Here is a 14,879-nt window from a genome sequence, read left to right as displayed (position 1 = left end):
ACATGAACACACAAACCATTCACAGCTAATAAAACCTGCGAAATTTAGCAAAATATTAATTAGCATCTTCACAAACATATAACAAATACATTTACAAAAGAACCTTCATTGTATTAGTAAGATAAACGACATAATGCAGTCTGGCGCGTCCTTTGGCAGTACCGGAGAATACTCGTAACAACTCTGATTTGGCACTAAAGCAATTGCTGACCGTCAAATACTGGTATTACATCAGATATGTGAAGTTTTCAAAGATATTAAATGTTTTGATGTGCAGTTGAGAAGTTGTTAAAGTTGTTTTGCTGTATTAATATTTAAGTGTTTATGTTAAACTAGAGGTCCCGCAGTAGTCGAAATTCGACTATAATTAATTAGAATTGTAAGTTTGTACACTATTATGGTTGTATTATACTTCTATAATCACAAATTTTGCCAAGAGTATATTATAAAAAATATTAACAAAGACAAACAATATTTAATCTATTCTCAGTTTGACAACAGACGTCAAGAACAAAAGTTTGACAATAAATAGTATGCATGCGTGTGTGCGTCAAATACATGGTATTTAGTGTGTGTAATGTTTTCTTTATTGATTTAATGTATCTTTTATGCATTATTCTAAAAAAATATTAGCATTGTGCACTTCTTCTCTATATTCTCTATAAGTGTGGAAAATTTCATTCTCCTCCGTCCGCGCAATTTTCGTAAAAAGGGATACAAAGTTTTTGCTTCACGTATTAATTATATAGATAATGAATAAATGTTTTCTTGGTGGTTTCGTTTTCAATGCCTTTGAATTATTTCGTCGTAACCCAGATTCGAGGTAGCAAGGATTTAGGATTGTTTGCCGGAAACATGTGAAAACTAATTGTTTTTCTTAATTTTTTCTTCTTCGGTAATATAGTATTTCCTTAGATTTTATTCATCACCTGTAATATTGGCTACTTTATAAATGTTCAGTACTTATGAAATTGAAGAAGTGCGAGTAAATGGAATAAATTCACCAGACATTAGTTTACTGGTCGTAGGGTGTCCTGTGAGTCTGCACAGGCAGGTACCACAACCCGGCCTATTTTTGCCGTGAAGCACTAATGCGTTTCGGCTTAAAGGGTAGGGTTGCCACTTTAAAAAAATCAGACTTATAACTCACGTGACGGTGACGGTATTTACGTTGTTGATGTCTATGCGCTCCGTTGACCATTTAACACCAGGTGGGCTGTGAGCTCGTCCACCCATCTAAGCAATAAAAATCCAAAAAGACATATCAGGTTCCAAAGAGTCTGTTAAAGTTTCTTATCATTTTGTTGTAAGGCTATTTCATTTAATTGAACTTTTTGCTTAAGAACAATGTGACAGAATTAACACTGTTTCGGCTCCGTCTGATAAGTCTGCAAAAACTGGGACGAAATTTAAAGTACTACCTATTGTGAATCCGCTTTTGGGTACGGTTCAAGACTAGTTTTTTTTAGCTAGTCCACAAATCTTAGCAAATCTTAGCAATACTAATCAGGTTCTTTCAAAGAGTCCGTTAAAGTTTCTTATCATTTTGCTGTGAGGCCATTTCATTTAATTTAACTTTTTGCTTTAAATTTATATAAAAGACTGAAGACTGTTTGGGCCCCGGCTGATTAGCTTGGAAAAAACCGGGACGAAATTTGAATTACTTCTGTTTCGTTCTTGAACTTGCCTTTGGGTACGATTCTAGACTAGTTTTTTTGTTAATGGACAGTTTTTAGTATTTCCAGTGGAGGCAGTGATCTTAATTATAATTAATAGATTGGATAAAAACTGTTATAGAAATTGCCTTATGTTTTAAGTTAAGCTCCAGTTTCACCAAATGCTAACATTCGTTTCGCATTCATAAACGTCAGATATCAAATGTCATCGACCTCGAATGGTGACATGATGGCATCTCCAAAGACCTGTCTCCGCAGTTAGTAGACTGTGGCGTTTGTGCATCGACTTAGATCGCAGCAATTGAGCTTCTCAGTTTCCAGTTGGAGAAATCGTTTTGTTCTGTGCCTGTGATAACAAATAATAATGGAGAGCTAATATACCACTTAGGTGAAATTTCAGTGTTTCAGTTTATTGCTTAGATGGATGGACGAGCTCACAGCCCACCTGGTGTTAAGTGGTTACTGGAGCCTATAGACATCCACAACGTAAATGCGCCACCCATCTTGAGATACAAGTTCTAAGGTCTCAAGTATAGTAACAACGGCTGCCCCACCCTTCAAACCGAAACGCATTACTGCTTCACGGCAGAAATAGGCAGGGCGGTGGTACCCACCCGCGCGGACTCACAAGAGGTCCTACCACCAGTAAGTAGTTTTGTACAATTTGGATATAAACACTGGATTTTATTCATGATAATAAAATCCGGATCTGTATCTGTAATCGGGAATATTCTGTAAATTTGATTTTGACATCTAGAGTATGATTCCGCTTCTGTGGCCTATGAACGTTTGATTGAAATTTAAATTCCATATTAATTTTGTATTTTTCTTTGTTACAGATGACAGCAGTCGCGTAGAGGTTACGTCTGAACAAACGGTAAGTTTTGAATTTATAATTAGAGACTTCATATCAAAATCAGTCTAGATACATCCATTGATGCACATGATTCTTTTCTGAATCTTTTCACTCGTAGCACTAGTGATAGAGAAAATAAAGAGTCGAAGGTTATCGTGGTATGGGCAAATTACGGGGAGAATTAATGATCAATCAATCTTTAGGTATAAAAGTAGACGGTATTATGGGAATGGGGCATTCTAAAATTGTTTGGATGTACTCTGTGGAAGAAGGTATACCCGAAAAGGGTGTGAGTGTAGAGACTGGATAATGAGAGAGAGAGAGACTAGAGAACGGAAAAAGAAGACATGCTGCGCTGCTATATAATGTGGGATAGGGGCCAGAAGAAGAAGAGAACGTACCAACAATACGCCCTAACACCAATAAAGACGTTAAATAAAGTTAACAGTCTTGATTTTTAAGACACGTTAGTGGGTATCGTGGAAGTTGTTCAGGTGTTAAGCATGTGTTTCCTTGGCAAATTCCTTATGTAATTTTTAAAACTGGGTGTAATTGGGTCATTATTTACAGGTGTAGCTAATGTCGCCTGTGATTAGATTATGAGTATTGAATGCGATAAACATCACGTAACAAATTTTAAACATTTAACTGTACAATCTTTTGGAATCAATATTGCAATACATGTAGTCTGTAGTAATGTGTACTGTGTACTAATTTCGTGACACTTGAATTAATCTTTTCTTAAATAACGTGAACAATTATTGTATGACTAGCGACCCGCCCTCGCTTCGCTTTGGAAACATTAAATTTTATTATTGATAGTTGAGTCCCGTGATGTTACCCGCGGTTATTGTCATACCGCGGGTGACGCCGCGGAGCAAAGTTAGTCTAAAAAAAGTTACTCCTTATATTAAAGTTACTCCTTATCTGGTGGGTAGGACCTCTTGTGAGTCCGCACGGGTAGGTACCACCGCCCCGCCTGTTTCTGCCGTGAAGCAGTAATGCGTTTCGGTTTGAAGGGTGGGGCAGCCGTTGTAACTATACTGAGACCTTAGAACTTATATCTCAAGGTGTGTGGCGCATTTACGTTGTAGATGTCTATGGGTTCCAGTAACCACTTAACACCAGGTGGGCTGTGAGCTCGTCCACACATCTAGGCAATAAAAAAAAAAAAATCATCAACTACTTGTCAGTGAAAGTCCAGTGAAAGTCCTGTCAAAATCGGTCCAACCGTTACAGAGATTAGCCGGAACAAACAGACAGATAGACAGACAGACAGACAAAAATTGTAAAAATTGTTATTTTGGTATATTCATATGCATGAAGTAAAAAGCGGTTATTTCAATATTACAAACAGACACTCCAATTTTATTTATATGCATAGATGTATAGATTACATCAACCCAATTTTCATTTAATGTTGATGATTAGGCAACAAAACGACACCTTAATTAGTGGTTTTTACATAATATTTAGTATTGAAAATTTGATTAACATATAATAATTGACGCTTATATCAGGGCCCCCGTTTTTTGTGTCTGTTTTATGAAATTGGGAGAAAATAAAGAATTTTAAAATATATTGTAAAATTACAAAAACTTAGGTTCTTTTTTTATTTGCTATATTTAGCCATTTCCGAGTCTTCTAAATATTACTATTCTAGCAATGTTTATACAAAATTACTGATGTAATGGAACAAATACGATTGTAACTGTGAAAGCGTATAGCTGAACATCGATCAAAACAGACGTGGATAGAAGCCTTCAGGAAAATATCACAAAGTTAGAAATGTATTCAGAATCTTTAGTAAAACACATAGTTATCTGTGTCCTGTTCAACTTGGTGCTCTCATTCAGTAAGCCTGGCTTTGTCAGTTAACGTCTCGCGGCAGACGGCGCGGAGTCCACAAACAAAACCTTCTGACAAAGACGTAAGGTCATATGATTCGCTTGGAATACAGGAAAATAACTTTTCAACGTAAGACGCTAAAGATCATTTTGGTCTTTTTATAGGTTTGCTGTACTACGCACGGGTTGTGTGATGAGAATTTACGATCGTTCAGTAGTTTCATCGGGGCTTTTCACCGGTTTTTAGGATATTGATACACACTTGATCCTAAGATTTGTTATATATGTTTTATATGCTTTAAACTTCTAATCTTAGATTGTTGAACTATTATTCTTTCCCTTTATAAAGGACAAGTTTCCATACAGATGGATACTAACTAATATCATTTTGAACAATAAAAATACCAGTATATCTGGTAAATATTTGCTAGATACTAGCGCCACATTGTAGCGAATAGATTGGGCCGTAAGTGTGTCTGTATGTCTGTCTTTTATTAACAAAAAACAACTTAATAATATCGTAAACATAATGCTGACACACTATCCCATATCAGGAGTCGAGAAGCGGGTCAAGGGTCAACAATTTCGACAATTTTTTTTGTATCCTCGTTAGTGTTTGTATTAAGATGAATCTTGACAGTGGACGCGTCCGAATTTTGTGAATACAAATTAATTTGATAACGATGATTCATTCGTGCGGTATTCAGAACTTCGTTCGGAAATATAAAAATCGAAGAAATCGTGTGTTCAGTGTATATGTAGTTTTTAGTATTATCGGTTAGTGGGTCAGGATTATAATGTTTGTCTTTTAAATTTTTTATTTGTCCTAATGTTTTTAGGCTTTTGACATGGTTTTTTTTAGACACAGACAAGTGAAACACGACGACGACTTTCCGCTCTGTGTCTCTTGCTAAATTTATGAAATGCACAAATTGTTTTGAAATAATCGCGCGCCACCTGACTTGTATTAATGGTACTGTAATTAAAACCGTTTTATGAAACGGCAACAATAACGAAGGTATACATCACGTACAAACGAACACACTAGGATTAATTTTATATATAGACTAGCGACCCGCCCTCGCTTCGCTTCGGAAACATTAAAACACACATGAAAGCAAAAAAAATAAATAAAAAAAAAATAAAAAAAGTAGCCTATGTTCATCAGGGACAATGTCGGCTTCTAATGGAAAAAGAATTTTTCAAATCGGTCCAGTAGTTTCGGAGCCTATTCGAAACAAACAAACAAACAAATCTTTCCTCTTTATAATATTAGTATAGAAAAAAGTAGCCTATGTTCATCAGGGACAATGTCGGCTTCTAATGGAAAAAGAATTTTTCAAATCGGTCCAGTAGTTTCGGAGCCTATTCGAAACAAACAAACAAACAAATCTTTCCTCTTTATAATATTAGTATAGATTATTACGACGAACCGACTGCTTATTTTGGTGATACTCAACCGCTGCCGACTTATACAGTACTTACACAATAATAGGTACGTCTCTAGCTCTTATGATACGACGGTGATGAGTTATTCTTAAAATAATAGATAGGGAAATAATATGAAGAATGTTCTCTCTACTTAGCAAGATGTTAATGGCGTGTAATATGGCATTTAGTTCAACTGCTATTGAGCTAGCCTTATTTCATTATAAAAGAAATATCACAAATAAAAAACCGCCACACAATATGGGCCATCCATCAATCGGCAAAAATTTGTAGAATAGGTTCCTATTCTTAAGACATTTGCGGTAGGCAGCGGCTTGGTTCTGCCCCTGGAATTGCTGAAGTCCATGGGTCAGTCTTAAAGTGGACAGTATCTTCGCTATCATTGTGATCTCTATTGGCTTCGAATTGCTTCGCGCTAAGAGGAGCCTTTATCCATATTGGCAAATAAAAAAGTATATGATTCTTCTGTTGGATACCGCCGGGAAGTAGGAAGGCAGCATCCCGAAACGAACCAGTCGTTTCAACGGTACAGTCGAATGTGAGTTAGTGTAGTCCGTTATCGACGCACCAACATCGATCAACTTGATCAATGTGCCTCGTAACGCGGAACGAGGGGCCCGACCGGTTGTGGCCGCGTCTATATCTATATAGATCTGTACCTTTATGAAATATACGACTTTAACACAAAAAACCCAAGACAGAAAATATGTTATAGCCGTTAGACAAGCAAGTCTCAATTTGGACTCAGTAATTGTTGATTAAGTAAAAGTATCATTTTTTTATTTATTGCTCATAATATTGGTGTTTCGTCCATAGACTTAATAGATTCGGACATTGAGCCCGAAATCTCGTATGAGAGAAGTGAAAAATAAAAAAGGTCATTAGATCCTAAATACTAGATAAGTAATATCTGGTAGGTCATGTCATGATTGACTACATTTTATCCCACGATGCGAATGATACTTTAATACGTTGTCTGCGATGTCAGATGATGTGGACTGCAACAATACTTTTATCCGGTGCGTTGAACAAGCAATGTAATTTTATTAAGTTTATTGGAATCCCTAAATGACGGAGTGGTTAGTGAGTAACAGTTCAGTTTTAGTTGTCGAAAGCAGAAAGAGGGGAGAAGTGAACCGATAGGAAAAGAGAAGAAAAAAAAGACCTGCCAAAATCGGTGATGGAAAGATCGAAGAACCACTAACAGCATGGGCGCTCCGTGATTCAGCGCAGAAGCTCTCACATCACAAGTTTAACTCCCACTTACTGTTTCATTACAAATACCAATCAGCATAGATAACCTCGCCCAAAACATGTCATTCACAAGCACCGGTCACCGTCCTCGTCGAACCCGTCGCTTGCGACGAAGGGCTCGACGGGCGAATTAACAACCCACAGACACTGAGTTTCTCGCCGGATCTTCTCAGTGGGTCGTGTTAGGGCCAGTGTTAGCATCACTCCGGCTTGAGCCCCGTGAGCTCACCTACACGTTAGGGCGAAGCTGAAATAGCCTCTCAAGGCTATCAGGATAGGTAGGAAAAAGAAAAAAAATTTGATAACCTGTCTTTTATACTCTTTGCATTGAACGACAAAATTAAATATAATCTATGTTCAACCGCATCTCTCGTGGACAATGAAATATAAACTGGCGAAATTAGAAAGGGCAACATTATGTAGACATATTCGAGCTCGTATGGCGTTCGGGTTCTCGGCGTTATGACGCTGATTAGAGACGTGACGTCACTAAGGAACCCCACCGTCGGGTACTCGCTCGGTCAGTTCACAAGATAACAATCAAACGGGCGAAAGTGAATATATGTTTGGTATCGGTTTCGTGTTATTGGCCGTCGTTGGGTTTCCATTTTCCAGAAATAGTTAATACCGATGCAAATATATTTATTTAAATATGTAGTTTGATAATAAAATAGCTGCCATTTCCGTGAATGTAAGTGTATAAATAGGGATGTTTCCTAAGTTTGATTGCGTAAACTATTTCATGAGACGACTGCAAGTATTTTTAATGATTACCGACATTAGTTGTAAAGTGTATGATTGCACACTTATTTTTAAGGACAGGTGGATGTGTGTGATATAAAGTAGATAGGTGGGTGGCGCATTTACGTTGTAGATGTCTATAGGCTCCAGTAACCACTTAACACAAGGTGGGCTGTGAGCTCGTCTACCCATCTAAGCAATAAATAAATGAAAAGTAGTTTTTGCGGGATAGAGTACCAAACATCTAACCGTCTATTCTCATAAACATTCGCATTGATAATATTAATTAGGATTAACGTCATTCAATCATAAAGGCATCTTCTCATGAGTATTTTGTAAGATCCATAACGTTATTTATTACATTAGCTATACGTAAACATGTCAATGAGATATGAGTTAAGCGGCCTTCATAATTGAAGCTATACATCTTCAAGTAATTGAGTTCATTAGTTGATCGGCAGGGATGCGTAATCATAGGCATTCACGGATCACGTTTTTCTTGTTTATTTTTCTTATTCGTTTAACGAAAATGAGGCTCAGTAGATTTTTTGTTGTCTTGTATCCATTACAATAGTAATTTTTGAAATCATTCAGTTGAGAATATCTGTATATTAATTAATACGTGAAGAAAATCTTTATACCCCTTTGTACGAAAATTGCGCGGACGGGGGAATATGAAATTTTCCACACTTATAGAGAATATAGAGAAGGAGTGCAGAATGCTAATATTTAAAAAAAAAAAAATATAAAAATACATTAAATAAATAAATAAAACATTACTCTCACAACCATGTATTATATTTGACACACACCCATGCATACTATTTATTTATGGTTAAACTTTTCTTATTGCTGATAGTCTGTGGTCAAATTGAGAATAGATTAAATATTGTTTTTCTTTATTAACATTTGTCTAAAGTGTAGTCTTGGCAAAATCTGTGATTTTGGAAGCCTTTTTTTATTGCTTAGATGGGTGGACGAGCTCATAGCCCACCTGGTGTTAAGTGGTTACTGGAGGCCATAGACATCTACAACGTAAATGCGCCACCCACCTCGAGATATAAGTTCTAAGGTCGCAGTATAGTTACAACGGCTACCCCACCCTTCGAACCGAAACGCATTACTGCTTCACGGCAGAAATAGGCGGGGTGGTGATACCTACCCGTGCAGACTCCCGAGAGGTCCTACCACCAGTGATTACGCAAATTATAATTTTGCGGTTTTGGTTTTTATTACACGATGTTATTCCTTCACCGTGGAAATCAATCGTGAACATTTGTTGAGTACGTATTTCATTAGAAAAATTGGTACCCGCCTGCGGGATTCGAACACCGGTGCATCGCTACATACGAATGCACCGGACGTCTTATCCTTTAGGCCACGACGACTTATAAAGCATAATCTTATAGGAAATCTTTGACAATAGAACCATAATAATGTTCAAACTTATAATTTCAATTATTTATAGTCGAATTTCGACAGCCGGGCGACCACTAGTTTATTTAAATACTCTTATAAATTGTCTTCATCTGTATCTCGTGTCATAATTAAATCTTTAAAGTCGTGTTAATTCTATTTATCATTATTGCACTATCATTATCGTGTGTATTTCTGATAATATTACGGAGTTATGATACCGCCGAGCTTGTCTTGTGATGATTGAATGGATTCTTAGTTTTTACCGTCAAGAAGCGAACCACGGTATTATTGACTTGATGACAATAATGTTTGTGCTAAACTAGGTCAATGCTTTTTGTTTTTTAATTTTTACGTTTACTTGTATGAATGATATTTTTATCTGTTAACTAGTTAGTCGAGTTATTAACGATTGGCACGACGGGATGGATGTAATATGCTCTGCGTCAACCCTGTCTCGCCGTTTCAGTAGCTCCGACTGGGTTCTGGCCCGGTCCGGGGTAGGCTGCCGGCTGTGAGCGGCAGGAGTTTTTAGTGAGGTTCAACTCCCACATAACCTACCTGCCGCGGGGGGAGGGGGGGGGGTTATCCTGCGATTTTCTCCTGTGGAAAAAAAAGTTATTAAAGGTGATGACTATTAAAGTACGGAATTGAATAGCGGTGGAAGTCAGCATTTTCTTTACAGATGTTCGGGGTAATTTGTATATGGCCCACCTGATGGTGACTGGTTACCGTCATCCATGGACTTCAGCAATGCCAGGGGCAGAGCCAAGACGCTGCCTACCATTAAGTACTCTCCACAAGCCTCGTTTGAAGAAGGATATGTCATAGCACTCGGGAAACACCGTGGAGGGGAGCTCAATCCAAAGCCGGATGGTACGTGGCAAAAAAGATCTGTGGAAACGCACTATGGATGAACGCAGTGGCTCCAGGGAGTATGGATGAACTCTACTCCGGTGGCGGGCGGTGCGATGGTAAAAACGAGATGATGGAATCCTCTCAAACAATTTCTCAGAGCACTACTACCTACCTAACCTACCCTACCTAAGCTGGTAGAAGTCGTCGTGGCCTAAAGGATAAGACGTCCGGTGCATTCGTATGTAGCGATGCATCGGTGTTCGAATCCCGCAGGCGGGTACCAATTTTCCTAATGAAATACGTACTTAAAAAATGTTTACGATTGACTTCCACAGTGAAGGAAAATAACATCGTGTAATAAAAATCAAACCCGCAAAATTATAATTTGCGTAATCACTGGTGGTAGGACCTCTTGTGAGTCGGCACGGGTAGGTACCACCAGCCCCCTATTTCTGCCGTGAAGCAGTAATGCGTTTCGGTTTGAAGGGTGGGGCAGCCGTTGTAACTTAGACCTTAGAACTTATATCTCAAGGTGGATGGTGCAATGCCAATGTAACCGAGCGAGAAAGGTGAGTGCACATTTAGCTGTCCTAATTTGTTTCACAATGAAGTAGGTATGCGACGACTGCTAAAAACACTTTAGCGGCTCGTTATAACCAGTAATCGTGTCATTCCGGACCAGAATGCACAGTTACCTCAAGTGTTACGGAGACAGAACGAGTTTACCGGTCAACATTGGATTGTCGTTTCGAGAAATCGAAAAAAAATTAAGAGGTGTCCGACGACCGTAACTCATTAACATAAATACGTTATTTTTGAAAATGTACGATTCAATGAGGATGTAAAGTAATCTATACTTATATCTATACTTAGTCTGGCCATAAATACTGTTACAATTAAAAATAAACAAAATATATTATTACATTTGAATTTGGAATCTGTCATTTTTATATGATTGCTCATTGAGTTTTCTCATTTTGGCGCTAATACATTGTACAATATTTTGCGATATTAAAATGGAGTGGGGTGATAAAGAGAACCGAATCGCTGTGATTGCATTATACAAAGTAGGTATGGAGCCAAATGCAATTTTTAAAACTCTCCATACGCTTGGTATTAGTAAAATGTTTGTGTACCGAGCTATTAATAGGTGCAATGAGACCTCCTCCGTTTGTGAGAGAAAAAAATCTGGCCGTCCACGTAGTGTTCGTATGAAACAGGTGGTCAAAGCAGTAAGGGAAACAATTCGAAGAAATCCTGTCCGAAAGCAAAATATTTTATCTCGGGAGATGAAGATAGCACCTAGAACCATGTCGCGTATTTTAAAAGATGACTTAAGACTTGCAGCCTATAACAGACGTACTGGTTACTTGGTACTTAACTGATAATTTAAAAGAAAATAGGGTGGTAAAATCGAAACAACTACTGAAGCGGTACGCAAAGGGAGGTCATAGAAAATATTTGTTTAAGGATTCGGTTTTGATTTTTATTGTCACGATGTTATTCCTTCACCGTGGAAGTCGATCGTGAGCATTTGGTGAGTACGTATTTCGTTAGAAAAACCCGCCTGGGATTCGATCACCGGTGAATCGCTCAACCCGAATGCACCGGACGTATTATCCTTTAGGCCACGACGACTTCGACTTCTAGGTTGTGCGTTCATCATTAAGTACTTACATGGGATTAACTACTTGCCTTCCTCCTCTTTATTGCTGATGTTAATTGGCGACTGTGACAAGTCACCATCAGAAGGAATAAGTAAATATTTGTAACGTATATGCTTATTGTCGTCGACCTGGAGAAGTAAGATTAAACATTAAATAATGGAAAATAATGTAAAAACGTTCTTACTTTCCAATCCAGAGCCTAAGTCATCGTAAGCTAATGAGTAAAGTGCTCAATGCCCTAGTCTCAAGTGATGCGACTTGTAGTTACCAAGTATATGGGTGCCATTAATACGCGTATGATGAACTTTCCCGATGTAATAACATCGTGTAATTAAAGTATGATGAAATCCGAAAATTATTATTCTTATTACGACTGTTTCTTAGGCTTCTTATTATTATTTTAATCTTATTATTTCCAACGTTTCGGTTACTTTGCAGTTTTCGTGGTCACAGTGAAAGTAGTTTCATTTTTCTGTTGGTTCGACTCGTGAAAATCGAAGAACCTACTATTGCATCTACGTATATTGACCTTTTAATTGTAGGTACGTATCGGATCTTTGGTTTAAGCGACATTCTCTGTTTTGTAGAGGTAATTAGTACTTGTAGTTAGTTTGTAGTTATTTTTAGTTAGATGTAACCGAAAAAAAAACAACAGAGGACACGACGTCGCCTGGGGGTCCTGCCGCCGCGCATCATTCCTGGAGCCATTCAAGCCCATCGTATTATGTTTATGTATATATATATGTAAATTGCGGCCGTACGCTGCGAACAGCCCCCTTCAAATTCCCCCCAGCAGTATACCCACCCCCATTTTTTTTAACGCTGGGAAATCCATTTACGAGATATATGCCCACCCCTACCCTGTTTGGCAGTCCGCTTCCGCCCGGATAGTGGGGTTGGCCTCGACCCGCCAACAAAAACATAGCGGCTATTTTAACTTTCAAAATGGACAGAAACAGGTGAGACGGTGGTGATCACCCGTGGGGGCACACAATGCGGTCCACTATAAGTAACAATCATGAACTAATTTCATATTTAAAAAAAAACATTAGCTTTATAAAACTGGTGAATGAAAGCTAATGGCTCTGAACCAGTTACAATGTAAACGGGCTTGTTTATTTATTACTTCTGTGAATTTCTCGCTAAAAGGCAACTCGATGAAATAATAACGGCGTCGATACAGCTTCGGCGGCTTCGTCTAGTGCTTTTCTATGAAGCTTTCCTGCGCTTACATTATGTAAATATTCTTGAAGCACCTGCTGTATAGTTAAAGGGGCGTGCTAAATAATATGAGTGACGAAATTCATATTTCTGATGGTGGAAGAAAACATCAAACGGTAATAAATGAGTGCCTTTACGTAAAAGAAACTGCTTTTCGGCTACAATGCTGAGGAACACAGCCGAGAAGCAATCCGATTTGACCTGTTAAATAGTGAATTTGAAGATTCGATTTGATTTTACATTATCTTTTTTTTTATTGCCCTTGTAGGCAGACGAGTATACGGCCCACCTGATGGTTAGAGGTTACCGTCGCCCATGGACTTTAGCAATGCGAGGGGCAGAGCCAAGTCGCTGCCTACCGCTTAATACTCTCCACAAGCCTCTTTTAACACCGAAACACCGTGGAGGGGAGCTCATTCCATAGCCGGATGGTACGTGGCAAAAAATACCTCTAGAAACGCACTGTCGATGAACGCAGCGGTTCCAGATAATATGGATGAACTCTACTTCGATGGTGGGAGGTGCGATGATAAAAAGGAGATGAGGGATCAGGTAGCAACCATGTTGTGATATGTATAGGCTTAGGGAAACTCAATAACATGTGGGCTGTGTGACGGCCTCCAATAGAAGAAACAAAAAATAACTCTTCACGCACATCCTAGTTTAACTTCAACGGTCATAGCAATCATCGTGACTGTAATTGTGTATTTTTTGTTGCTGTTTTTTTGTTTTTGTTTTAAATCATTGACATTGCGATTAATGGGCGTCGTAGATGAGGTAACATTATCAACGGTCGCATCCGTTTGTCCGACGGTTTCCTGGTTTCAATGGTTTCCCAGTAAACAATGTGATCATTAAAAATGATTTTCTTTATTTTTAACCGGCTTTAAAAAAACAGGAGGTGGTTACCGACTCGAGTATATTTTTTACATGTCAGAACTCGGAACGTTCTTCTAGATGAATTGATTTTGATGATTACATAATATTATTTACGATTTAATAAACGAACTAGAGGTCCCGTAGTAGTCGAAATTACACTATAATTAATTGGAATTGTAAGTTTGTACACTTTTATGATTGTATTTTATACTTCTATAATAACAAATTTCTCCAAAACTACACTATAAAAAATATAAACAAAGACAAACAATATTTAATCTATTCTCAATTTGACAACAGACGTCAAGAACAAAAGTTTGACAATAAATAGTATGCATGCGTGTGTGCGTCAAATACATGGTATGTAGTGTGTGTAATGTTTATTTATTGATTTAATGTATCTTTTATGCATTATTTAAAAAAAGCAATTAGCATTGTGCACTTCTTCTCTATATTCTCTATAAGTGTAGAAAATTTCATACTCCTCCGTCCGCGCAATTTTCTTAAAAAGGGATACAAAGTTTTTGCTACACGTGTTAATATATAGATAATGTTATCCGTCTATTTTAGGTAAGAAGTGTATTTCAATTTTAGTTTCGGCAATGTACTATCAACACCCTGTATATTTACACCTGTCCCCTTGTAGCGTTCGTATAGAAATTTCCTAACCTTATAAAATTAAATGTTAACTGGATTAGTGACTTGAACGTTATTTTTGTTGTTACGTTTAAAATCTATACTAATATTATAAAGCTAAAGAGTTTGTTTGTTTGAACGCGCTAATCTCAGGAACTACTGGTCCGATTCGAAGTGTTAGATAGCCCATTTATCGAGGAAGGCTATAGGCTATATAACATTACGCTAAGACCAATACAAGCGGAGCACCAATAAAGAATGCTCCAAAATCGGGTTTTTTTTTCCTTTTTAGATCTTCCGCTGCGTGCGCTGCAGAAACGGTTGAAGTTTCGCTAAAATAACGTATGACAGAATTGTTCCCCTTTAAAAGATCTTAAAA

At 37.8% G+C, this 14,879-nt stretch overlaps 1 protein-coding gene across 6 annotated transcripts in view; it reads left to right on the top strand.

Moving 5' to 3' along the window:
* LOC101738498 (protein spire) overlaps positions 1–14,879 on the top strand; it is a 212,417-nt gene that overhangs the window by 59,080 nt on the left and 138,458 nt on the right. For all 6 annotated transcript variants that reach the window (XM_062668357.1, XM_062668356.1, XM_021351122.3 and 3 more), the window contains exon 2: positions 2,516–2,553. In XM_062668357.1, coding sequence (XP_062524341.1) covers positions 2,516–2,553 — 38 coding nt within the window. The remainder of the gene's footprint in view (positions 1–2,515; positions 2,554–14,879) is intronic.

This window comes from Bombyx mori, chromosome 4 (assembly GCF_030269925.1).
Source record: "Bombyx mori chromosome 4, ASM3026992v2".
Lineage (NCBI taxonomy): Eukaryota > Metazoa > Arthropoda > Insecta > Lepidoptera > Bombycidae > Bombyx > Bombyx mori.
The sequence above is the reverse complement of the archived record's forward strand: the minus strand, read 5'-3'. Positions and strand labels throughout refer to the sequence as shown.